Source organism: Apis laboriosa, unplaced genomic scaffold (genome assembly GCF_014066325.1).
Source record: "Apis laboriosa isolate Shangri-la unplaced genomic scaffold, ASM1406632v1 scaffold21_cov150, whole genome shotgun sequence".
NCBI lineage: Eukaryota > Metazoa > Arthropoda > Insecta > Hymenoptera > Apidae > Apis > Apis laboriosa.
In genome coordinates, this window is record NW_025222365.1 from 430,085 (window position 1) to 454,050 (window position 23,966).

At 22.9% G+C, this 23,966-nt stretch overlaps 5 protein-coding genes across 9 annotated transcripts; 3 read left to right on the forward strand and 2 right to left on the reverse strand.

The window, feature by feature from the left end:
• The first annotated feature begins 32 nt into the window (after window positions 1–32).
• LOC122712847 (bromodomain-containing protein 8) lies at window positions 33–4,038 on the forward strand. Its single transcript, XM_043932798.1, has 3 exons — window positions 33–168; window positions 578–3,528; window positions 3,596–4,038. The coding sequence occupies exons 1-3, from the start codon at window positions 150–152 to the stop codon at window positions 3,770–3,772; spliced, it is 3,147 nt and encodes a 1,048-aa protein (XP_043788733.1). The 5' UTR covers window positions 33–149; the 3' UTR covers window positions 3,773–4,038.
• Window positions 4,039–5,077: 1,039 nt separating this feature from the next.
• On the forward strand, window positions 5,078–8,309 carry LOC122712848 (heparanase-like). Of its 2 annotated transcripts, none has more exons than XM_043932800.1 (7): window positions 5,078–5,185; window positions 5,559–5,644; window positions 5,948–6,264; window positions 6,822–7,068; window positions 7,147–7,506; window positions 7,599–8,037; window positions 8,111–8,309. In XM_043932800.1, the coding sequence occupies exons 2-7, from the start codon at window positions 5,578–5,580 to the stop codon at window positions 8,271–8,273; spliced, it is 1,593 nt and encodes a 530-aa protein (XP_043788735.1). In that variant the 5' UTR covers window positions 5,078–5,185; window positions 5,559–5,577; the 3' UTR covers window positions 8,274–8,309. The 2 variants fall into 2 exon arrangements, with proteins under 2 accessions (XP_043788735.1, XP_043788734.1); XM_043932799.1 differs by having other exon boundaries at window positions 5,097–5,237.
• A 788-nt stretch (window positions 8,310–9,097) lies between these two features.
• On the reverse strand, window positions 9,098–10,621 carry LOC122712920. Its single transcript, XM_043932949.1, has 3 exons — window positions 10,281–10,621; window positions 9,843–10,193; window positions 9,098–9,762 (listed from the first exon to the last, which is right to left on the reverse strand). The coding sequence occupies exons 1-3, from the start codon at window positions 10,551–10,553 to the stop codon at window positions 9,214–9,216; spliced, it is 1,173 nt and encodes a 390-aa protein (XP_043788884.1). The 5' UTR covers window positions 10,554–10,621; the 3' UTR covers window positions 9,098–9,213.
• A 179-nt stretch (window positions 10,622–10,800) lies between these two features.
• On the forward strand, window positions 10,801–13,001 carry LOC122712924 (tektin-3-like). Its single transcript, XM_043932955.1, has 9 exons — window positions 10,801–10,868; window positions 10,954–11,108; window positions 11,209–11,460; window positions 11,533–11,765; window positions 11,840–11,949; window positions 12,009–12,157; window positions 12,214–12,436; window positions 12,496–12,650; window positions 12,719–13,001. Exons 1-9 carry the CDS (start codon window positions 10,821–10,823, stop codon window positions 12,927–12,929), a joined length of 1,536 nt encoding a protein of 511 aa, XP_043788890.1. The 5' UTR covers window positions 10,801–10,820; the 3' UTR covers window positions 12,930–13,001.
• Window positions 13,002–13,222: 221 nt separating this feature from the next.
• On the reverse strand, window positions 13,223–23,892 carry LOC122712916 (glycerol-3-phosphate acyltransferase 1, mitochondrial). Of its 4 annotated transcripts, XM_043932943.1 has the most exons (15): window positions 21,973–22,122; window positions 20,866–21,236; window positions 18,040–18,158; window positions 17,792–17,970; window positions 16,340–16,495; window positions 15,846–16,240; window positions 15,689–15,750; window positions 15,327–15,604; window positions 15,068–15,236; window positions 14,808–14,992; window positions 14,539–14,725; window positions 14,254–14,477; window positions 14,075–14,185; window positions 13,810–14,002; window positions 13,223–13,728 (listed from the first exon to the last, which is right to left on the reverse strand). In XM_043932943.1, the coding sequence occupies exons 2-15, from the start codon at window positions 20,961–20,963 to the stop codon at window positions 13,541–13,543; spliced, it is 2,544 nt and encodes an 847-aa protein (XP_043788878.1). In that variant the 5' UTR covers window positions 20,964–21,236; window positions 21,973–22,122; the 3' UTR covers window positions 13,223–13,540. The 4 variants fall into 4 exon arrangements, with proteins under 4 accessions (XP_043788878.1, XP_043788875.1, XP_043788877.1 ...); XM_043932940.1 differs by lacking the exon at window positions 21,973–22,122 and adding an exon at window positions 23,735–23,892 and having other exon boundaries at window positions 13,225–13,728; window positions 15,327–15,750; XM_043932942.1 differs by lacking the exon at window positions 21,973–22,122 and adding an exon at window positions 22,165–22,462 and having other exon boundaries at window positions 13,225–13,728; window positions 15,327–15,750.
• Window positions 23,893–23,966: the final 74 nt, after the last annotated feature.

Here is a 23,966-nt window from a genome sequence, read left to right on the forward strand (position 1 = left end):
ACGTTTCAACGAAATAAACGGAATACATGTGTGTATAAACCAAATAGAAAATTCTAAACGAAGTAATTATTAGCGCTTGATTTGTTTTAAATTTTTAATACTTATATGTGTTTATATTAAAAGAAAAGATATAATTTTTATTTGAAACAATGACATCAGTACAAGACAGTAAGTTTATTATTTATTTATTACAATTCATGATTTTCAGGTTAATAGAATTATTAAATATTAACATATAACTTAAATTAAATAATTTAAATAATAGCATATTAATAATATATTAAATTAAATATAAAATTTCATTATAATGTTAAGTTTTGTAACATTTTGTTATTTATTGTTATATATTTATATAGAAAATAAATCTTATTTTTGACATATACAATATATAATATAAACAATATATTAATACTTCAAAATATTAATATTATAAATATTTATCTTAGCATAGTATTAAAAGATATAATATTAATTAATTATATAAAAGTAATAAAAATTATAAATTATAAAAATTAATAAAATTATATAAAATTCAGTGTAATTTATATTTATTATACATTATAATATTTATTTGCAGGATTGAAATTAAAAAGATCATATGATAATTGGACTACACGTGAACAGTTATATTTGGCTTCAAGCGTATTGAAATCAGGAGATCAAAACTGGATGAGTGTATCAAGATCATTAAAAGCAGTTGTTGAAAAAGAAACATCAAGACCATCTGATTGGTTTTCTCAAAAATCTTGTGCGATTCAATATGCATATTTATTAGAAAATGCAGATACACCTAAAAGAAAAAAAAGAGAAAGTGGAGAAACAACAGGTGAATCAATAGTAAGAAGATTAACACAAGAAAGGATAACTGAATTAGGACAAATGTTAACTTTTCAAAGAGAAGAATATCAACAACTTAAAACTGAAATAAATATGTTAAGATCTGGGTCAATAACAGATGATAAATTAAATAAGATGTGGCTTGCAATTGAACAAGAAGAACGAGAACAAGAACAAAAAGCAAGAGCACATTCTGCATGGTTAGCAAAACGTCAACAAAAACAAGAATTAAATTCACCAGTATCTAATATAAGTCAACGTAAATCTAGTGAAAATACAGTAGAAATTCAAGAAACAATAGAAAATATAGAGGAAGATGAAAAGAAAGCTAGAGGAGGAAGATCACCATTGTTAACAAGTCTATTAAAATCACCAAGTCCAACAACACAAATTCAAACATCAACTACTACAGGACAAATAAATTCTCCTACAATTACAAGTTTACTTGGTTCTAGCCCTAAAGTACCAAGTTCTCAATTAACACAAAATGTATCTCCCCAATTGCATCAATTAGTTACATCTACGATTTCAAATGTACCATCAGAAAGACCATCAGTTGGTGCACCAACTTTATCTATGTTATTAGAAATGCCAGCTAATACACAAAGAGGTCCTTTACCTAATTTACAGTCAACACCAACTATTGTATCTCAACAAAATGTGACTGAAATTCATAATTGTCAATCTCAATCTGTACATCAAGTAACAGTACAAAATGAAACATCTGTACCTCAGTCTTTAATAACAACTCCAAATATTACATCTACAGAAAGTATGGTACAGATTATAGATCATATAGATGATGTAATACGTAAAGATATAATGGCAGATGTAATAGACAAAGATGAAATTAATGAAATTATTGGAGATATAGAAGAATTAATAAAAGAAGAAATTACTGGTAGTCCACAAGCTTTAGATACAGCTACATCAACTATTAATACTCTTACTGTACCTCAAATTCAAGAATCAGTAGTAACAGAACGTCCAGAACCTAGAGATGTAGATGAAACTGTATCACTTTCTAATTCACCAGAAAGTGAAATGGCTATTGAAGAAATTGATTCTAGCACATCAAATATTGCAGAAATTATAGGAACAGTTGCTATAGAACCACAAGAACCCAAAGTTATTGTGGCTAACATATCTGAAACTATAACAAATACATCAGAAGAAATAAAATCTGAAGAAAGTACATGTTTTGAAAGAATGGCATTAAAAGAAGAACTTGTTCCTGAATTAAATACTCAAGATAGTGAAAACAGTAAAGATACTCCATTAGAAGAAAAACAAATAGTTGATGAATTTGATACTATGGATTCTACTTCAAATATAGAAACTGAAGAAAATGACTCAAAAATAGTTGCAAAAGAGCTAATAGATGAAATAGTAGAAGATGAAGTTGAAGAAGAAGAAGAAACTGAAGTAGCTGTACCAGAAATTAATAAAGAATGTTCTACTAATAAATTACAAAGAATATCCTCTAATGAATTAGAAAATAAAGATAATATGGAATTGGATCAATTAGAAATGCATCTTGCTAAAATTACTGGTGAACAGCAAGATGTTCCATCAGCAGAAGTTGTTAGTGTTTCATCTGAAATAACAAATGATCTTCCTAGTACAGAGGATACAGAAAAATCACAAGATATTAGTTTAATTTTAGAAGATGATGAAAGTAGTTCAGATGATAAAAAGAAAATAACAGAAGAACAGATTATAGAAAATACAATTGAAAGTACAGAATCTATTGAATCATTCAAAGAAGAACCTATAATTGTAATAAAAGAAAAAACTATTATAGAAGTAAGTGAAGAATCACCAGAAAAATCTCAAGAACAGACAGAAGAAGCTTTAGAAATTTATACAGATGAATTTAAAAAAGAAGATACAAAAGATTCTTCAGAAGATACAACAAGTTCTATTTTACAAGATATAGAAATAAAAGAAGAAGAAATAGAGGAAACAGCAATTGTAGAAGATTCTACTCAGTTGGTGTCTCCTGAAGATATAAGTTTAAAAATAGAATCTGTAGATTCTATTAATACTGATACTTCTATTGTTAAAAAAGAAGAAAATACATATGAAGATTCAAGAATGGAAGAAGAAACAAAAATTCAATTAGAAAATTCATTAATATTAGAAGTGAAAAAAGAAGTTCAAATAAAAGAAGAGAAGGAAGAGAAAAAAAATATGGATATTGAGCAAAATGTAAAAAAAGAATCAGAATCTATAATAAGTGCTGGAGAAGATACTGTTGAGTTAGATGAAGAGGAATCATCATTAAGCAAGTTAAGTGGAGGTCGTGCTATGAAAACATATTCAAAAAAACAAAATGCTTCTATTGATAGTGAACCTGAAATTGAAGGTACTGGAGAAGGTGCAGATTATAGAGCATGGAAAAAAGCAGTCATGTTGGTTTATAATCGACTTGCTACCCATAAATATGCATCTGTTTTTTTGAGACCTATTACAGAAGATCAAGCACCAGGATACCATTCAGTTATTTTTAGACCTATGGATTTATCTACTATTAAAAAAAATATAGACAATGGCACAATTAGATCTACAATGCATTTTCAACGTGATGTTATGTTGATGTTTCAAAATGCCATTATGTATAATAAACATGATACATTTATTTATAAAATGGCAGTTTCAATGCAGGAAGAATGTCTACAGCATATGCAGGTAAAAATATAAATGTAATACAATTATCATTTTTAAGAAATCTTATGCATCATTTAATTCTGTGTAGATATTGGTGCAAGTTACAGGAGAAGGAACACTCAGAAGAGAAACAAGAACTGCAGCAAGTAGTAGTAATGAAGCTAATGAAAGTAGCATAAAAAGAAAACGAAGTCACATCACTCCAAGTCCACATGATACAGATAGTCCGCGTTCTAAAAAACGTAGAAAATCAGAAAATGATTAGGACATTTTCTTGTTTATAGGTATATATAAGTGCGCGCGCGCGCGCGCGCGTGTGTGTGTGTGTGTGTGTGTAATTTGATATACATTAAAATTCTCAAGAACTTTGTTGACAAATATGAAAGAAAGGATATATCTGTTAACATTGAGGGATAATGTTGGATATAGATAGACATTTATATTAAATATTTATGTTATATATAATAAGAAATATAGTGACTTAAAATTCTATCTCATTATTTTGATGACAGTAAAAAATGAAAAAATAGATTTTATATTAATAATTATAAAAATTACAAAAATTAAAATCATATTTATCTTGTTTTAACACATTATTATTATAATTACATACTATATGTATAATGAAAAAAAAAATTATTTGTAATATGGTATTAAAAAAAAATTTATTTTTTTTTATTTTAAAAAAGATGCAATAAAAGCATTTTATAAATATAATTTTTTTAAAAATATATTAAATATCACTATTAAATAATAAAAAAATTTACTAAATAAATAATTTAAATTATAGATTATGGAATAATGTAATTTGTTCTACCATAATAAAAAAAAAAGCCTGCCATTTATTCCACTTTTGTAAACATTTAAATTTTAGATACAAAATACAAATAAATCATTAGTATAATAAAACATACGTAAGAAATTTAAACTTTATAGTCGTATAACTTGTTAAAATTTAAAAAAACTTTATAATGGGCTATTATGCCAGCGGTGATACACGAAAAATAATACAAACTTCTGACGATGATGAAGGTTATGAAAATCAATCATCTTGTACTACAGTATCTGTTGGAATATTAAATCAATTAGAAGATAGAAATAAACAATACTTTATATTTGGAATTTCTCAAGGAATTGTAAGTTATTATTAAGATCATATATTAAAAATAATACATTTTTATTTATATGATCTTATATTTAAGTCACCCACACCAACACCACCAATATCCGATGACACTGATCGACCATTCTGGGCTGAAGATGAATTAAGTAGTTCAGAATCAAAGCAGCAATTAAACGAAAAACAGAAACGTCGGCGTAGTTTATCTTATCGTAATCGTATTGCAGTACACAGAAGTCGGTCTTTACTTTTTCAATCATCAAGTTCTAGTTTAGATTCATTATCTGAACGAATTTCACCTGGAGGTATTTTTTATAAATTATTATAAATTATATTATGTATTTTTTTATTTTGTATATAATTATATATAATAGTATAATAATAGTATATTTAAAATAAACATAGTATATAAGAGATAAATTCTATATCATTTTAATATAATTATTATAGTTTTTAGACGGGAACAATTTACAAAACAATTCAATATAGAACAAATCGGGTATAATAAAGCAAAGAAGAAATATGCACGAAAAAAAGGAACTTCTTATTTAAATAATGGTAAAACTATTTGTACAAAGAATAAAAATATTAATCGGAAATAAATCCAAAGGTATCTTATTTTTCATGAATAAAAGACTTTGTCAAAAGATTATTTAACAAAAAAAATAACATAAAAATTTTTTCTTAAAATATTGAACATTAATTTAAATTGCATATATATATATTTATCATCTTATATATTTATCATCTATATATTTATCATCTTATTATTTTTAAAATTTAAGTGAAGTATAAATGAAATCAATCAATTAAAGTTTTATTAAAAAATATTTTATTAAATATAAGTAGAATGCTTTTATTATTATAATTGCTTTGAATAAATTATTACAATATTTAATACAATTTAATAAAATTATTTTCAAACATACAGACAAGAAATTGCACAAATTATGAGCTACTTTATAACCAATGATTGTGGTAAAAATCAGTATGAAAAAATTGGTGAAATTCGAACTCGTAAGTGATTTAAATTATATATTACTTGAAAATATTTTTTGCATAATTTTTACTTTAATTTACCAATAATTATTGTTAAAATATTAAAATATAAATATATCATATAAATGTGTAATCATACCTTAACATACAATATTATAGTATTAAATATTAAATATATATTAATATTAAATATTTGAATATTTAATAATAATAGTAATAAATATTTGAATATTTAAAATTTGAATTTCAAATATATCTAATCTATTTATTACTATAATAAAATATATTTTTATATCTTTTTTAAATTTTTTTAAATTTCAGAATCAACACTACATCCAGCTTTTATTGGACTTATTTTTTTGAGTTTCTGCATGATATTTATAATATTATCACTATGGAATATTGATAATACAATAAATCCAAAAAATAACACTTATGTATTTTACTTAAAGTCAAAACGTTCACTTTTACATATAGTATCAAACAAATTTTTATCATTTGGTCTTGATACATCTTTACTTCGTGATATGAAAAATCTTCCAATTAAAAATAACAAATTTATAAATTTAGCTCAATATCTTGCACCAGCTTATATTCGAATAGGAGGTACATCTGCTGATTGTTTATATTTTAATCAGGTAGATTCATTATTATATTAAAGATAAATTTATATATGTATAGAATGTTCCAAAAATGTGGGATACTAATTAATTGAAGATTCACTGATTAATTAAGATAAGTTTAAGAAACATTTTTCTTTGCAAATTATAGTTTTGTTATTAATAAATTATTAACAAAAACATTAACCAATTACAAAGTGCATAAACTAATTAACAAATAAATTCAAGCAATATTACTTGAATTTGTTTGTTTTCAGTCGGCGATACGTGCCTAACGTTACCATCACAGTTTAATCTATTGCGTTCCATGGTTAATCAATGTTTTTTATTAATAACTTGTTAAAAAACTATAATGAAAGTTTTTTTTATAAAGAAAAATATTGCTTAAAATTACCTTAAGAATCTGCAGTTAACGGATATTTTTGGGATATCCTGTTTATGTACAATAAGATGGTCATATTCGCAAAGATAGTTTCTAAGATTTCGTGAATAACTGAAACTAAAATGAATAATAGAGATAATAAAAGATGTTATTATATATATTTATATAAATTTATATAAATTATACTATATAGACAATATGGATAATTTCTGAAAAAGTAATTAATCCAGTGGATGGGCAAGATATAACTAATTTTACAATTAATGAAAAAGATTTTGAAAATTTATATAATTTTTCAATAAAATCAAAATTACGAATGATATTCGATTTAAATGTATTAATTAGAAATATTAATGGCTCTTGGGATGATATTAATGCTAAAAATATAATTTCATTTGCCAAAAGTAAAAATATGAAAATAGATTGGCAACTAGGAAATGGTAATGTTATAATTTTATTTTTTATATATTTCTTACTTATTTTTTAAATAAATTGATTAATAATGATAAAATTTCTAGAACCAAATTCTTTCCATCATGTATTTAATATGAATATTACTGCAATTCAACTTGCATATGATTATCATCAATTAAGGCAATTATTAAATGAAATAGGATATAGTGAGAGTCTTCTTGTGGGTCCAGAAGTAAATCATATAGGAGATACAAATCATATAGGAGAACATTATGCAAAAACATTTTTAGAAAATGATAAAAATAGTATAAACTATGTCACTTGGCATCAGTATTATTTGAATGGAAAAGAAGCTAAATTAATTGATTTTATAAATATTTCAACTTTTAATTATTTGCCAAAACAAATTAAATCTATGCAAGAAGCAATTCAATCATCAGAAAAAATTATTCCTATGTGGTTATGTATGTCATTATATAATTCTATTAGCTTTTTTAAAATTATACTAATAAAATAAAATTTATTGAATAAATTTTAATAAATAAATCATTTATAGCAGAAACAAGTACAGCTTATGGTGGAGGTGCTCCAAAATTGTCAAATAGATTTGTGGCTGGATTTCTATGGCTTGATAAATTGGGATACAGTGCTAGTGCAGGATTAAATACTGTTATTAGACAATCATTATTTGGTGGAAATTATGCTATGATTGGACCTGATCTTACACCAAATCCAGACTGGTGGGTTAGTGTAATTTATAAAAAATTTGTTTCAGAAAAAGTATTAAAATTATCATCAACATCTTTTGATTATTTACGACTTTATGCACATTGCACTCCTGAGAAATCATGGATTAATAAAATTGTAGCAATTACAATATATGGAATTAATTTGTATAAATATTCTATTAATGTAACTATTCAAGGAATTCCTATATTTCATAAAAATTCTAAAGTATTTTTGTATGCACTCACTTCTAATAATTTACAATCAAGGTATGTAATAATTATAAAAAAATAAATTTAATTTTAATTTAAATTTAATTTTTCTAACTCTATTTATTTTCAGAGATATAAAAATAAATGGAGAAGTATTGAAATTGCAATCTAATGGCAGTTTGCCATTATTTCAACCTATAATATTAGAATCCACAGAATTAATTACTTTACCATCTTATTCCATGATATTCATTGTAATACATGGTGCATATGTTCCAGCATGTCATATATAAATATATAATAATAATAATAAATTTGATGAAATTTTATATATATTGTACGTTTTTTACATAAAAAATTTTATAGATGCTATAACAAACAATGTTACAAACAATAGAAAAATATTATAATAAATATAAATACAAAATTTAAATGTAATCAATTTTTTGTTTTTTTTTTTTTGTATTAAATTTATTATTTTGTGTAAAATCATTCGATAATATACGACGATATAATGTATAATTATAGATGCTACATTAAATTTTTATTTGTTATTCGAATTAATTCGAAGTTATAAATTACTTAAGTTATAAAATATTTTTATTGTAAATTTTATTATGATATCAATGGCTAAAGAAAAATTAAAGAAGATAAAACTTAATTATTTTTATTAAATTAAAAGAATATAAATAAGTTTTATAAGATATTGTTTACATGTATTATATGTATTTTTATAAATACAAATAATTATATTAATATTATTTATATATATATATATATATATCTCATTAAAGTCAACATATAACATATGATAATATAGAGAAATTTTTTTAAAATTTTGACATTTATAAATAATTATTAATCATAACATTATATATATGGTATATTTACTAAGTTATTTATTAGTAGACATTATAGTAGTTTTTTATTAGCAATAGAAATCAATTTTTTTTATAAAATTGTACATTAATATAATAATTATACAAATACTGAAAATAGTAAAATATTAGATGGAATGATTAATTTTATAATCATTATAATGAATTATTACATCAGGTTAAAATCATTTATTACAATTAAATTTATTTGAAAAATTAATGGCATTAATTTTAATCAATCTTAATATATATTATATATATATTAATATGAAACTGAAAATTTAACAATTTATTAAATTATGAAATATTAAGATATATATGTACATAATATTTTTAATAATTTGATATTTTTATATTATTCTTGAGATGAAATAGTAATTGTTTTTCCTTTAGGATCATCAAATCTATCCATTGTACGAATATCTATAATCATAGTAAGTGCCCAAATCATAATTAAAGCTAATATAGCAGTAACAAATATTCCTGTCCAAATTGGAATTGAAGTAAAACCAACACAATCATATGCATCATTAAAAGTTCTTGTATTATTTTTATTTTCTGGAATAAGTTGCACTTGCAAATCTGTAATGCGTAAGCTAATAGTATCATTTTTAAATATAATATTTTGTGAACAGTGATAAGAAAAATTAAATGGAAAAACAATATCTGTATTTGTTATTAAATTTTGTTGATTTGAAAGTTTTGAATTTATATAATATGTATATTGAACTGTTTTTAATGTAAAATAGCCTGCAGTTTTAATTTCAAACATAAAAACAAGTTCATGTTGATCCATAGTTTCATTAAAGGTCAGAATTAAATTAGATGAAGATTTTCTTGTACCTGGTTCATCTTTATATGATGTGAAATTAAGAAGTTCTATTTCATCTTTATTGTTTTCAAGCTATTGAAAATAAAAATTATTCATAAAAATATATTAAATGAATTATAAAATAGAATGCTTGAAATAATGATTGAAATTACCTTTAATAATAATGGTTGACTAGAATATAATAACACTCTGTGTGATGAAACAATAAAATGTTTATCTCTATTATTTGTAAGAATGTCTCTCTTTACTCGTTCAGAACGTCTATAATTACATGCTTTTCCTGTGAGTATAGCTATCAAATTAGGACTGGAATCTCTTATTGTCTTATATGTTTCAGGAATAATATCTAAATTATTAATTGGAATAATCAATAATTGCCCATCAGATATTGAATCCATATAATCATTATAGGTTTGATTATAAAAAGGTAAGTTTTCAACAGTATTCATTGCTTTCTCAACAGCAGGAAAATAACTTTTTGAAGTAATAACTTTTTGAAGATGCTAAAAAGTTTAAAAAATTATATTAATATTTAAATAAAAAAGCAAATGAATTCAAACTAAATAATTATTTAAATATATTATAATAACCTGTTTGTGTTTTACTAAATCTTCGATACATAAATTATCTTTTATATACAGAAGAACGGGAGGTGAATTTTCTAATTTCTTATGCAGAAAAAGATCAAATTCTTCGCTAGTAGTCTTTAAAAAGGGATTCACTGCACCTGTCTGTATTAAATCAGAATTAACAGATCCACCCCATAGCAATACAGGGACTGCATTATCAGCATGTGAAAATAAAATTTGAAATGCAACGGTTAATATAAAAACGAAATAACAAATATTAGAAAATCGTGTCATGATGTTTTAGTTAAACAGAATTGAGCAAACTAGACAAGTACTGATCGACTGTGAACGAATAGAAGGTAACACCACCTGATCCTAGGCTAGAATCATATGACAAACGTCACGTGATAACATTGTTTCCGGATTTCAAATATACCTTCATATTAAATTAAATCAATTTATTCTATGAAATTGTTTATTAAATTGAGGGAAATGTAAAAAATTATTTCGTAGAAATAAAATTTTCGTAAATATTATAATCTTTTAACTTAAATTAGAATCATGGATAATAACAAAATTGGATCAAAAGGAGAAACTGTTATGTATTCGGTTTGTTATGAATTTAAATAATGAATTCAGATAATGATGATAATAATAATAACTCTCTTAATATTATCAATTTTTTAATAATTAGCAACTACAACCATGGAGTACTGTAGGAGTACTACCATGCATGGAACAAATTGCTGGCCCACCAATTCCAATTAGAGTTGGAGAATTCTATAAAACTCCAAAACCGCATCCATGGCGTCCTACTTTAGGATATGAAATGATAGAAGCATCTCCTTTGTAAGAATTTTTTAAATAAAAGAGCTCTTTTTCTTTAAGTAAATAACTCTTTTAATTATTTATATTACAAATTATTTTTTTTTTTTAATCATTATTTTAGACCTGCACAACCTATAACAAATTTACTCGCTAATACTTGTTATATGCCAAAAGGGATGGCTACGGAACCGTTACGATTTCCAAATTTGGTGACAGGTTTTGATAGAAATCCTGCTCATGCAGCACGAACTGCACTTTTTACAAGATATGGCCCATATGAATGGGTACAAAATCAGTTAAGACTTTATAATGAATCAGATAGCAATAGAAATTTTTCCGAAAATTTACGACAGGATACCGTTCGAATAATGCGGTAAAACTATTATTATCTTTGATGTATTATCGATATTAACAATATATTATAGAAAAATTAATACAATTTTAGAGAAACCGATGAAAAAGTACAAAAAGGTCAAATTGAAACCGGTCGTAAATTAGGAGAAAGAATTACGGATACTACATTCTGGAGAAATGAAATGGCTTCAGAATTGGAAAGATTAATAATAGAAAATGCAAAAATGCAAGAATGTCGTCGAAATTTACAAATAACAATACAAAGTTTAGAAGGTCAATTGCATATTGCGCAAGAATGTTTATACTATCGTGAAGCTAGAACAGGTTTGATATATTTATTTCTAAATTAGAAACTTACATGTATATTCTATTTTATATATATCAAAAAATGTATAAAGGTTCTGATTTGGTACATGATCAAGCTGAACATGCTCTTTTAAAAGAAGTGGAAGTAGTTAGAAATTGCGAAAATAAATTAGAACATTTTACAGATAAATGTAATAACCAGGTAAGATACCGAATTACAATTTCATATTAATTATTATGATCACTTTGTTGTATATTCAGCTCACTAATGGTAGAGCAGTACAAAATCAATTAGAAATTGATATAAAAAATAAAGAAACTGCACTTGGAATTGATATTACATGTCATCAAATGAATAATTTTAGTCGTGGATTAAAATATTACGGTGGTATTGAAAAATATGATCCCAGGTAAGTTCATGTTAAGATATCATTTATTATCATAATTTACATTAATAAATCTTAAGTGTTACAGAAGCTGAATCATGGATTGAAGCTTCCAATAATCTAGTAAAAAAATCACAAACAGAACGAGAAAAATCCAATCAATTACGAAGTGATATAGAAATTGCAATAAATGCAGTTGGACATGAAATGTGGGAAGCGTGGGGAAATACAAATAATGCGTTAGCTAGAAGAGCTGCAGAAATGCTTGAAGCAAAAGAAAAATTACAAATACATTTACATAAAGTAATTAAAATTGTCTTTATCCATAAATTTTTGTTTTTTAATTAACGTATTAACTATAGATTCAACAAGAAATATTTGAGGTTGAAAAGAATTTGCAATTAATACAAAAAGCTATCACAGATAAAAGTTCTGCTCTTAAAGTGGCACATACTCGTTTAGAAAGCAGAACACATCGACCAGCTGCAGAATTGTGTAAAGATTATGCTCAACTTAGGTATATTTGAGAAATTTATCTAGAATTTAATGATAATACTTTTAAATATTACATTTTTATTTATACAGAATGATCGAGGAAGTAGAAACGATAAATTCGACGATACATGATATGAATTTAAAATTACAAAGATTCGAAGCACAACATCAACAACTTTTACGGACTAGATCTAATTTAGAAACTGATTTAAAATCTAAGGTTGATGCATTATTTATTGACAGAGAAAAATGTATGGGAATGCGAAGAAGTTACCCGATTGCGTCAGTTATAAAGTTTTGAAATATATATAAGTATATACATAACACATTTTTAATTTTAATTCTCTTTAATATTAAAAAATACAACATTCACATATTTGTTTTGTTTATTATTTTTTTTATAATATTGTATATAAAAAAAACTTTTATACAAACTATTTTATACAAAACAATTATTTATTTAATCATCTTATTGCTTTGTGAAAATATAATAAAAATAGTTTTACATTTTTAAATATATATTATAATATCTTTTTTTCTTTTAATATTAACAAAAGAATTCATTGGTGCTAATCCAATAATACGTAAGACTAGCTTTATTAATGAAATAATTAATTAATTTTTAATAATTTTTGATGATTTAGTAATATCACATTAATCACTTGATATGGAATTTTTACATATAACTAATAACTAAAATATTTATAAGACTTAATGCTATGTACAATGCTACATACTTTAGAACTATTCACAAAGTATCTACACGCAGAATAATAAATTTTTAAATTTAAATGTACTAAGAATTACACATTACCTGATACTTGTATATCATTATATACAAGCTTTTTAAACAACTTGTCTTTTCATATAAAAAATAATACATTATTATAGAAATTTATTTAAAAAATTTGTTTACTTTTCTTTTTTGATCCATTTGAAAATTGCTATATTATCATAAATTTTCATTACCGCTGAGTCTGTATTATATTCGTCTTTTAAGTAAAAAATTTTAATATTCTCTTCTGGATGACATTCTAAAACATTCCATTTTTCAAATAATTTCAAAGCATTCTTTATTGGATCCACACATAAGCTTTCACCTATTTTAAAATATAATTGATAATACATTAATTTATAATCTAATATATTTTATACAAATATAATTATTTATCATTATTTACCATATTTTATTATGCCACGACTAAAATTCGTTTTTAACTCACGAATAATTTCATGAATTAAGTCTCTTTCGGATAATGATCGCCCTACTAATTTCCTAAGAATAAAAGCACTAAAAGTGTAAGTATCAATTAAAGGTTGCAATGATACATGAAGAAATTCCATACGATTCGTATGATCTGGTATTAAATTCAGCTGTAAAAAAACAATTAAAATACATTACTATCTCATTATTAAAAAATATATTTAAATTAAAAAATTACTTACTTTATATTGAATATTTTTTGTCTTATTTTTATTACAATATTCTTCATCCGAACTATCATCAAAAGTTTTTGCATATCTTTTACTCCAAAGTTCTTCTTGTAAATAAGATTCCTACCAAATAATTTATATAAGTAAATTTTAAATAATGAAATAAGTATATCATATCAAATATATGATACCTCTTGTAAAGTAATGAGATCTGTATGTGAGAGATTCATTATAGTTTCTATAATAATACGTTCCAATTCTTGACATGGTTTACAAAAAATAAATTCATATTTAAGAATATTACAAAGTTTAAGTGACTTTTCAATCAGAACATCTTGAGACACTGTAATATTATTTTGAGTAATATGTACAGGATCATTTATCTGTGATTGCAATTCAGCATATAAAGCTGTCACTGAAAATATATTAATCAGATTATTAGATTGAATGAAATATAAAATAATGTATTTTCTTACCTACTATACTATCCATAACAAAACATGTTAACACTGTATTGCTATAATAAGATAACTCGATTACATTTGGAAGAATCGATACAGGACGGATTACGGTAATAAAATTTGACTTAATTAGTTGACCATCAACTGCTTCTGTAATTTCTTGATTTTGTAGTTCTACTAAATTAGGACCTAAGATGTTTAACTAAAAAAATAAATTTTATACATTTTTTTTTAAATAATATATTTTTTTAACATAATATTTATAATTTAATTATTTTACTAACCGCATGATCTATGATATTAATAGTTTCTCCATAAAACATAATATTTTTATTACGTTTTTCTAGTTCCTGAATAATTAAATCAAATGCTTCAATTAATTCATCTAAGGTACAACCATTTCGAAATTTATTTAAAAGTAAAAATGCAACAACATTAGTTGACATTATTGGCATTGAGCTAGTACAATCTAATATAAAAAAATATTATACATTAATATAAAACAAATAAATTAATATTCTTAAAATTATTAATATATTTTTACCATATACAATATGTTTCGCAATACTATCAACTAATTGACGATATTCTTCTGCAACTACGTCTGTACCATACAATGATGAGCTAGATACTGTAGATTTTAAACATTTTTCAATAGGAAGTGTTTTTCTTTCAGTCAATTGTGGTTGGTTTTGAAGAGATGTTAACATTTCCTTTTCACAAATAATAATAAAGATATATAATTAAGAAAATGTAGAACATGCAATATTATAAATTAAATATAAAATATTTAAACATCATACTCTAAGTGAAAATGGTTGACAGAAATCAACTTGATTAATCCCATAATTTCCTATTAAAGTTGACCACATAGCTTTAATTGTAGATATAAATGTTTCTACATTTTTTGGTTGACCTAACTGTTCCCTGATAAAATTTCCATCAACAATACGTTCATAATTAATTGAAACAGGTACAATGAGTGCATCTTCAATAGTTCCATGCATATATGCATCAAGAACGACACTCAAAATGCCGCCTTTTGGCATACATGGTTTACCAGTTCTAGTTCGTCCACCTTCTATAAAAAATTCTAAATTATGACCCGCCTTTAAACTTTCTATTATGTACGTGTGAAGAATAGCACGATAAAGAATATCTTTACGGCCTAAAATAGAATCAATTCGACGTTTTATATAAAATGCGCCTAAACCTCGTAAGAGCCACCTATTTGAGATAAAAAATATAATTAAAAAAATTATAATTAAGATATTAATATCTAATAAAATTTGATAATCTATATTTATATATTTATGACATACCCAAACAATTGAATTTGTAAATTTTCACCAGCTGCAATCAATGGATTTTTAATGTTATTTGTCACAAGAATGAAGCTTAATATAACATAATCCAGATGACTACGATGTAAGGGAAGTAATATCAAAGGAAGACCAGTCTCACTTGCTTTTTTTAACATTTCTATTTGAGATGGCAATACTACAGTAGATTGTATAAAATACGGAAACACTTTATAAACAATCCATGTAGTTATTTTAAGTAAAAAATTGCTTGTTTTGTTTTGCATTTGAAGTAGTATAGCTTTAGCTTTAGCTTTTCCTTTTGCCAAGGCAATTTTTTCACTACAACCCTCATTATTAACTGTTTCCCAAGCAGTCAATTTGATTGCTTCTTTTAATTTTTCATCTCTTAAGACCTGTAAAAAAAAATTATATATAAAGTCTTTAATTAATTTTTTTTAATTAATTTAATTCCAATTTTTATTTTTGTAAATATTTTTAAATTTGCAACTTACTGTTTCAGTCACTCTTGGATAATTAAATGTTTTAAGATTGTATACATGTGAAAAACAATCAAATACTTTGGAGAATAGTGATAAGCCTGGATTAACTATTAATATATTTAAACCAAAAGGAGTATGTTGTTTGCTAATATTATTTACCAATGAATTCTAGAAGAAATAAAATTAAATGAAAAACAACAATAACAAAAATAATAACAAAAAAAAAGGTTATATATATATAAAAAAAATAGATAAGAAATTAGTAAAAGTCTATATAAATTAATATTTTTTCATTGAATTATTGTTAATTTAATCCTTTGAAACATTAAGAAAGATACTAAATATTATAATTATTTATTACACGATTTTTTTTAAATAAATATATTACAATAATATGCAATCATCTTGAAAATCATTTTGATCATGTTTCAAAATCATGTTTTTCCAATATTTTATATTTTTAATTTATTGTTTATATTTGTATAATTATATACTTGTAGAGTTCATTATTAGTAAAAATTTTACATCTAATTTTCTACAATCAATTACTAATAGATCGTCAATGTAATAAAATAACTCATTTATATTTAATTATTATAAAAGAAATGGACTTTTATTATCGAAAGTACATGACTTTTATCAATCATAATTATTCGATAACAATACTTTCTTCTTTCTCATATTTTCTTGTATATTCCTTCTATTATACTATTATATTGAAGGATACGCAATATTTTGTATTTGGCATAAAAATTAAAAATTAAATATATTTAATTAAATTACACGTTTAAATTTTTACATACGTAAAATATTATTATATATATAAATATTGATATAGATATTTTATTTATCAAACATATTGTCATAGTCTAATAAATTAGATGTATATGTATATATAATTACATATACGAAATGAAATATATGAAAATATATGAAAGATATCGTATTCATTAGATAAGAAAAGATTTATAATTACATATTCATCTATTTATCTATAAAAGCTTTACATAATTTTATTTATTGTACATATATCAAACTATCATTACCGATATAAAAAATTTATTTTAAATGATTTTAAACTACATAGTATCAATGATATACATAATATTTTACATAAAAAAAAAACATATATCAAACGACAATGTTCGCAATTTGCACGTAGCTTAGTTACCAGGCCACAAGCTAAATATATTTTAATGTTGCAAGAGCGTAAGCATACGTCAATACGAACGATGCTATTTATCTAAGATATAGATTTTTTAATGTTAATCACTATTTTTGAAGTAATATTTTTTTCTGATGTATATTTTAAAAATTAATTTTGTTATTAAAATCATTTTATATTCCTACCGGAAATTTTATATACAATTTTATATACAAAATAGTATATAATAGATTTAAGCGATATATCGAATATCTTTCTTAGAAAATAATATAATCTTATTCTTCTCATATAAAACTTACTCTAGATGATGGAGTACAATTATTACAGCAATAGTTTAGAAACGGAGATTTTTCTTTAACAACAGGAACTAATGGTTCTGTCTCTTTAATTTTAAATAAAGAATTCTCTCGAACTTTTTTTGCTTGTTCTCTGTCTTGTATTTTTTTTTTATAAAATTGTTGACCTGTTCGTCGAAGTTCTAAAAAATAAATATTTGATTAAAATATTTTTTTTACTTATTTATCTACTTCCTAAATGAAAATCTTACCCCTTATTGAAAATCGAGTTGTATTCGATTCTGTATTTCGAATTACCTCTGTTCTACTTTCCCATTTTGCATATACTTCTTGCAAACGTGTTGAAAGTATATCGACCATACTGGAAGCTCTATTATTGTAATTATAATTTAAAAATAATTTTTAGAAACTATAGAAATTTTTTTCCTTATAATATAAAATATAAAATTTTAAAAAAGAAATTGATCAAATATTGATCGATATTAATCTTTTTTTTTTCAAATGAAAAAATTATTTTATGCAATTATATCATGTATATTGAATGAAATCAAAATAGAAATATTCTTATTTTTGTAATTGATAAGTCTGATATCTCATGCATTTCAACAAAGATGAATTAAATGTAATTCGAATATAATTCAAATACAATTTCACGGATTTTGCTTTTGAATGCAATCGCATATTATTTACGTTCCATCTTCAACGTTTTTAACGGGTCGATACAGTTGAGTGCAATCACAACGAGCAGATGAAGCCTTTTTTTTTTTGTTTGATAATACTTTTGATTTGACGAATACTTTTATATGTGATAAATTAATTTGTGATAAATAAATAAAAATATATTTTATCATAATAAAAATTTCTGAACGTATCAAAAAACAGAAAATTATAAACACGTGTCGAAAATCGATTAGTTAATTAATAGTATCGAATTATTATTGACGCAAATCAAAAGTCTTTAACATTATGTAAAAAATTTTGTTGAAACATGCAATAACGATTATTTTAAAATTTCAGAATACATTATAATTCTCTTTTAAATAATTATGCAGTATAATAATTTTAAATAATTTTGTCTATTAGATCTTTAAATTTTGATTTTATAATATATTTTTTATTGTTATAATTAATGATTATAATATATTAAATATATTGAAATATTAAATTATACCTATATTGAAATTATTTTTCATGTTTACTTCCAAAAAGTTTCAAAGATGTATAAATTATAATAAACACAGGATTTTATCATGTATAACATTGGATATTAAGACAATTTTATAAAATAATTAAATCTATATTACTCAAGGAAAGGAATATATAGCCATTTGATCTGAAATTGTATATGCAAGAACGTATTGAATATCAGTTATATAAATGAATATTGAAATATTGCATTTCATATTAGTCATAAATTATAAATTTGTTGTAGTACATGTTTATTTTTATAATGTTGTATATCGGTTTTTATATATACGTATACAAAAATATATATTAAAAAAAAATGAATTCAATGATTGCATATGTTAAATAACATTGATTCAATGAACATATTTATCGCGTTCATAATATTTTTAATAAATTAAATCATACATATATAGAAAACATTTATCAAAGTTTAAATCGATAAGAAAATACATCATAAAGCAAGAAATCCAAGTAAATCGTAATTTTCAATGTCATAAAAACTTGATTTTCCTTGGTATCAATAAATAATTAATTAACTTGATATTAGTTAGTATAAGAAAATGCATCATAAGACAAAAAAACCCGAACAAATTCATAATGCCATAAAAACTTGTTTTTCTCTAATAATATCAATAAATAATTAATATTAACTCGATTATATATTTCTCTTCTTTTCTATATTCCCGCTTTTCTTATGAAACTGATTAATAATTTCACCGATGTACAAATCAAAAATTTAAGTAAAAACAATATATATTTTGCAATTCTGATTCCGAATTACATAAATACCAAAGTTTACAACAAATATTAAAAAAAAGATTAAAGATAAATATATCACATATAAAAAAAAAATTAGCTTAACTGATATGTGTTCTTCTAAAGTCTTTATGGTCATACGATATATCATTATGAAAACTTTGATTAATAAAGTTATCGGGGTTGAAACCTTGTATAACATTTTATTGCCATTCAAAATTTTTGATTAAAATTTATCTTATATTCTAATACATATATATTGTATATAATATTACATTACGCAAATTTGCAATGCTTATACTTTGTTCTACGAATGATCAATGTCTTACACATTATGATATCAAACTTATTCTATATATTTAAAAAAATTATTTTCAGTATTTATATTAATTAATATATTATAAATTATAGTTAATAGTTAGTATAATATATATATTATTTAATATTTGGTATATTCTTATTCACAATTTAATATATAGATTTAAATTTGAAAGGCGATTTTAATATTTATAAATATTAACAATATTTTTGTTTGGTTACAAGAAAAAATAATAAATTAAATGCAAAATTAATTGAATATATAATTAATTAAAAATAATTATTAAAAAATAATAAACATTGTTAATATAAATGAATGCTTATCACTCAAAAGGAAATTTTTTTCTATAAAAAAAAATTTTTTATTAAATTATTCTAACAATTTTTCATATATATCATAATTAACTATATTATAGTATTATTATATTAAAAATATAATTATTTTAAAATAATTTTAAAAATTACAAAACGTTATAAAATAATTATAAAATAATTATAAAATAATTATATAAATAGTTATAAAAATAAAATAATCTAAAAATATATCAAATATATATAAAAGTAAAAAAATATGATGAAAATTTTTAATTGCACCGTTATCATATATATACAAAAATTTATTGTATAAAATTTATTATATATAAATTACTTTTATATTATTAATTTTATTGTAGTTGAATTATTACAATTATTGATCGATATTTCAATTATTTTTTGATTATTTGATTATTAAATTTGTATCTTGTATAGAATTGCGAAAAAACAATCCGCAAAATAAAACAGTTTCATGTCAGAACTTGGGGTAAATACATTACCTGAAGTTGAAAAAATAGTAGAGGACTCCGAAGAAAAAGAAAATTTCAACAAGACCACCCATTTCCGTGTTGAGGATAGTCGCGACGCTCTTTTTCATCGAAAGAAGAAAACAAAACTAGAGCTCTCGTTTCATCCGCAAGACGTAGGAGATCAACTGCTCGTTTTCATGGTTTTAATCATCACTTATCTCCTTCGTTTGATCACGAATATTGACGATCGTGTAAACTTTGATCCAACGCGTCAATTACCGTGAGAAAAGAACCAATGATCACTTCGTCGAGATCCATAGATCTGATCGATGATTATTATTCTGGCGTTGTTGTATTCATACACTTTGTCACAATCCGTTGATTAAAACTTTTTAACAAACCTTTGAAAATAAAAGCAATGTACAAAAGACTATACTTTGATCGCGACAAACGCCGACTTTCTATTGCAATACGTTAAGTAACCACAGACAATATTCATCGAAGGCAGTTCACTGACTCGGTTAACTAATGCAATATACCTCGATATTTGATGTAACATAATAGAATGTATTTTTTAGATGAAATTCAAACATTAAATGCGTGCACAAATTTTTAGATCATCCAACAGCATTTATCTTTTTGTAAATAACTTCATATGTCATAATCAAAAAGCAGCACTGCAATTTTTTTCACATGATTTTGTTTTTTTTTTCTTATATTTACAAATGCAAAAATATATTTTACTATATTGATTTTAATTATTGTAATTACAATAATACTTATTTAAATCTAATCCAATTAAATCTAATCCTTTGAAATTTTTATCTAATTGAATAAATGTTTTAAAGAAAGAAAAAAAATAATGAATGTTATTGAGATTTCAATATTCGATACAATAGTCCACGATATTGGTTATCTTCGACATCAACGATTATTTCATAACTCAAGTCCAAAAAATAGTGGTAATAATGGCGGTAAAATGGGTAGAAATCTAGATGCAATATTATAATTCGTGAGATGTAATTTATCTCAATATTTTTATTTTGTCAATGTAATTATTTTTATCCTTTTTTTATAACTAATTCAACTTAAAACAACATTGGAAAATAAATACAATTATTTTTTAAAAAGAAATACCTCAATAATTCCAATGATGAGTTTCAATAACTTTAATAATGAAAATTCGAATTTTATGAAGAAAAATATAATCCTATTCTTTATATAATAAAGATTGCTTCAAATTATATAGAATGTTAGATTAAAGTTTTCACAAAAAAAGAATCTTATTAAAAATAAGAAATAAAGGACTACTTTCAATTTTATTCGTACATCGATGTGGCCGCCACAAAAGTCGAATTACAACTACATCTCAGTCACCAAGAACCACGTGGTATATGTCGCAAACATCCACACGAACGCAAATAATCAGTTTGGCAGTGTCACTTTTCTTTTTGCTATTAAACATGATTATTTATCAATATTAATTTAGAAATGATAAGATTAATATTTGGAAATAGTTATGCAACACATATCATAGTTTTTCACAAAGCTGTAGATATAATGCATGATGGCCAGAATAAATGTGGCGTTACTCTGAATAAGCCAATAGAATTTCGGAGTAATTTTATTGCTCAAATTAAAAAATAATTAAAATATTATTTATACTTATAGTTTATACTTAAAGTAACACTTAAGTTTCTTCATACTATATAAAAGAAATGTTTTATAAATTTACTTAAGATGTTTTAATACACACTTATCTACTGCAATAACAATAATTTGAATTTATAAAGTTTAATAATTACATATTTAAATCAACATTAAAATATTTAATTAAATTTAAAAAAATAATAACACACAAATAATAAATCTATACACTGCACTTTATACCAAATAAACATCTTAAGTTACAAAATCGGTATGACCTGATGTTCAGTTTAGTTCCATGCAATTCGTAAATTAATCCTATTGAAAGCTATTAACGTTTTATGTCAGACTTCATTGTACATCAATTTGGAATAGTACATTAAGATTCTTTGTCTGTATATTCAAGAAGTTTCATTGGTAGTTCAAATACTTACGAAAGAATGATTTCATGCGAGATTTATATATGCTTTCTTTTTTTATATGCATTACTTTCTCAGACTAAACATAAAACAATTGATCATTTTTTTGATTTGATATGATTTTTTCAATTATTATATTATTATTAATTTAATGATTATTATTAATCTTTTATCATAAATATTACAAATATTTATTATTTTTGCAATTTCTCGTTTGTCATTTTTTTATCATCGTCATTATTATTTATTATTATGTATAATAATATATTATGTATTTTCACTATTATGTATAAAAAATAATATTTTTTATAAATATTTAAAAAGATATACTCAATATTTCATAAGTATTTATAACCTCAAACAAGTATTTTGAAAGATATGAAACATTTGGAAAAATATTTGAGATGAATGTTATCAATAAATAATAGAAAAATTATATTTCTTTATTTTTATAACTTTGAAAAAATAAAATCAATTAAAATTCATATTTTTTATTATATTATTATAAGTAGAATATTTTTTAAATTAAAAAAATCAAAAAACATTAAAATGTTTCGAAATATTTAAAATGAATAAAAATGGGACATTTTGTATTAATGGAATAATGAAATATTAAAAATATTAAAGATTTGATAAAAAATTGTTAATATTTTGTTCTTGTATTATAAAAATATTGTATTAAATTAATAAAAAATTCAGATTTCATTCAATAATGTAATTTAACTATTTTATATTATAATTTTAAAATATACTTATGAAACATAACCTTAATTTGTAAAATATTCTAATTTTATATATAAACTTATTTATAAACTTAATAAATGATAACTTACTCAATATAGATATTTGAAGAAAATCCTTATAATTACACAACACAAAACATTAAGTTAATTAAAATATTGAAGTGAATTTTATATATCCAATGTCAAAAATTATAATATTTTTATATATTTTTTAATGTATTCTTTAAATTATATTTGACGATATCATTATATTTAAAAATATATCAGAAATATTTAAAAATTTAGTATTGCAAAAAAACAATTTAATTTCAAGTTCTCGATA

Coding starts and splice junctions, on each gene's coding strand:
- LOC122712847 (XM_043932798.1), top strand. Junction 3,529..3,595: donor AATGTCTACAGCATATGCAG/GTAAAAATATAA, acceptor AATTCTGTGTAG/ATATTGGTGCAAGTTACAGG.
- LOC122712848 (XM_043932800.1), top strand. CDS start 5,578: ATGAGCTACTTTATAACCAATGATTGTGGTAAAAATCAGTATGAAAAA. Junction 5,645..5,947: donor AATTGGTGAAATTCGAACTC/GTAAGTGATTTA, acceptor TTTAAATTTCAG/AATCAACACTACATCCAGCT. Junction 8,038..8,110: donor TCTAATAATTTACAATCAAG/GTATGTAATAAT, acceptor ATTTATTTTCAG/AGATATAAAAATAAATGGAG.
- LOC122712920 (XM_043932949.1), bottom strand. CDS start 10,553: ATGACACGATTTTCTAATATTTGTTATTTCGTTTTTATATTAACCGTT. Junction 10,194..10,280: donor ATTTAGTAAAACACAAACAG/GTTATTATAATA, acceptor TAAACTTTTTAG/CATCTTCAAAAAGTTATTAC. Junction 9,763..9,842: donor GTCAACCATTATTATTAAAG/GTAATTTCAATC, acceptor TATTTTCAATAG/CTTGAAAACAATAAAGATGA.
- LOC122712924 (XM_043932955.1), top strand. CDS start 10,821: ATGGATAATAACAAAATTGGATCAAAAGGAGAAACTGTTATGTATTCG. Junction 11,461..11,532: donor GATACCGTTCGAATAATGCG/GTAAAACTATTA, acceptor ATACAATTTTAG/AGAAACCGATGAAAAAGTAC. Junction 11,950..12,008: donor CAGATAAATGTAATAACCAG/GTAAGATACCGA, acceptor TTGTATATTCAG/CTCACTAATGGTAGAGCAGT.
- LOC122712916 (XM_043932940.1), bottom strand. CDS start 20,963: ATGAAAAAGAGCGTCGCGACTATCCTCAACACGGAAATGGGTGGTCTT. Junction 18,159..20,865: donor TACTATTTTTTCAACTTCAG/GTAATGTATTTA, acceptor TTACAATAATAG/AGCTTCCAGTATGGTCGATA. Junction 16,241..16,339: donor ATCCAAGAGTGACTGAAACA/GTAAGTTGCAAA, acceptor TTTTTTTTACAG/GTCTTAAGAGATGAAAAATT.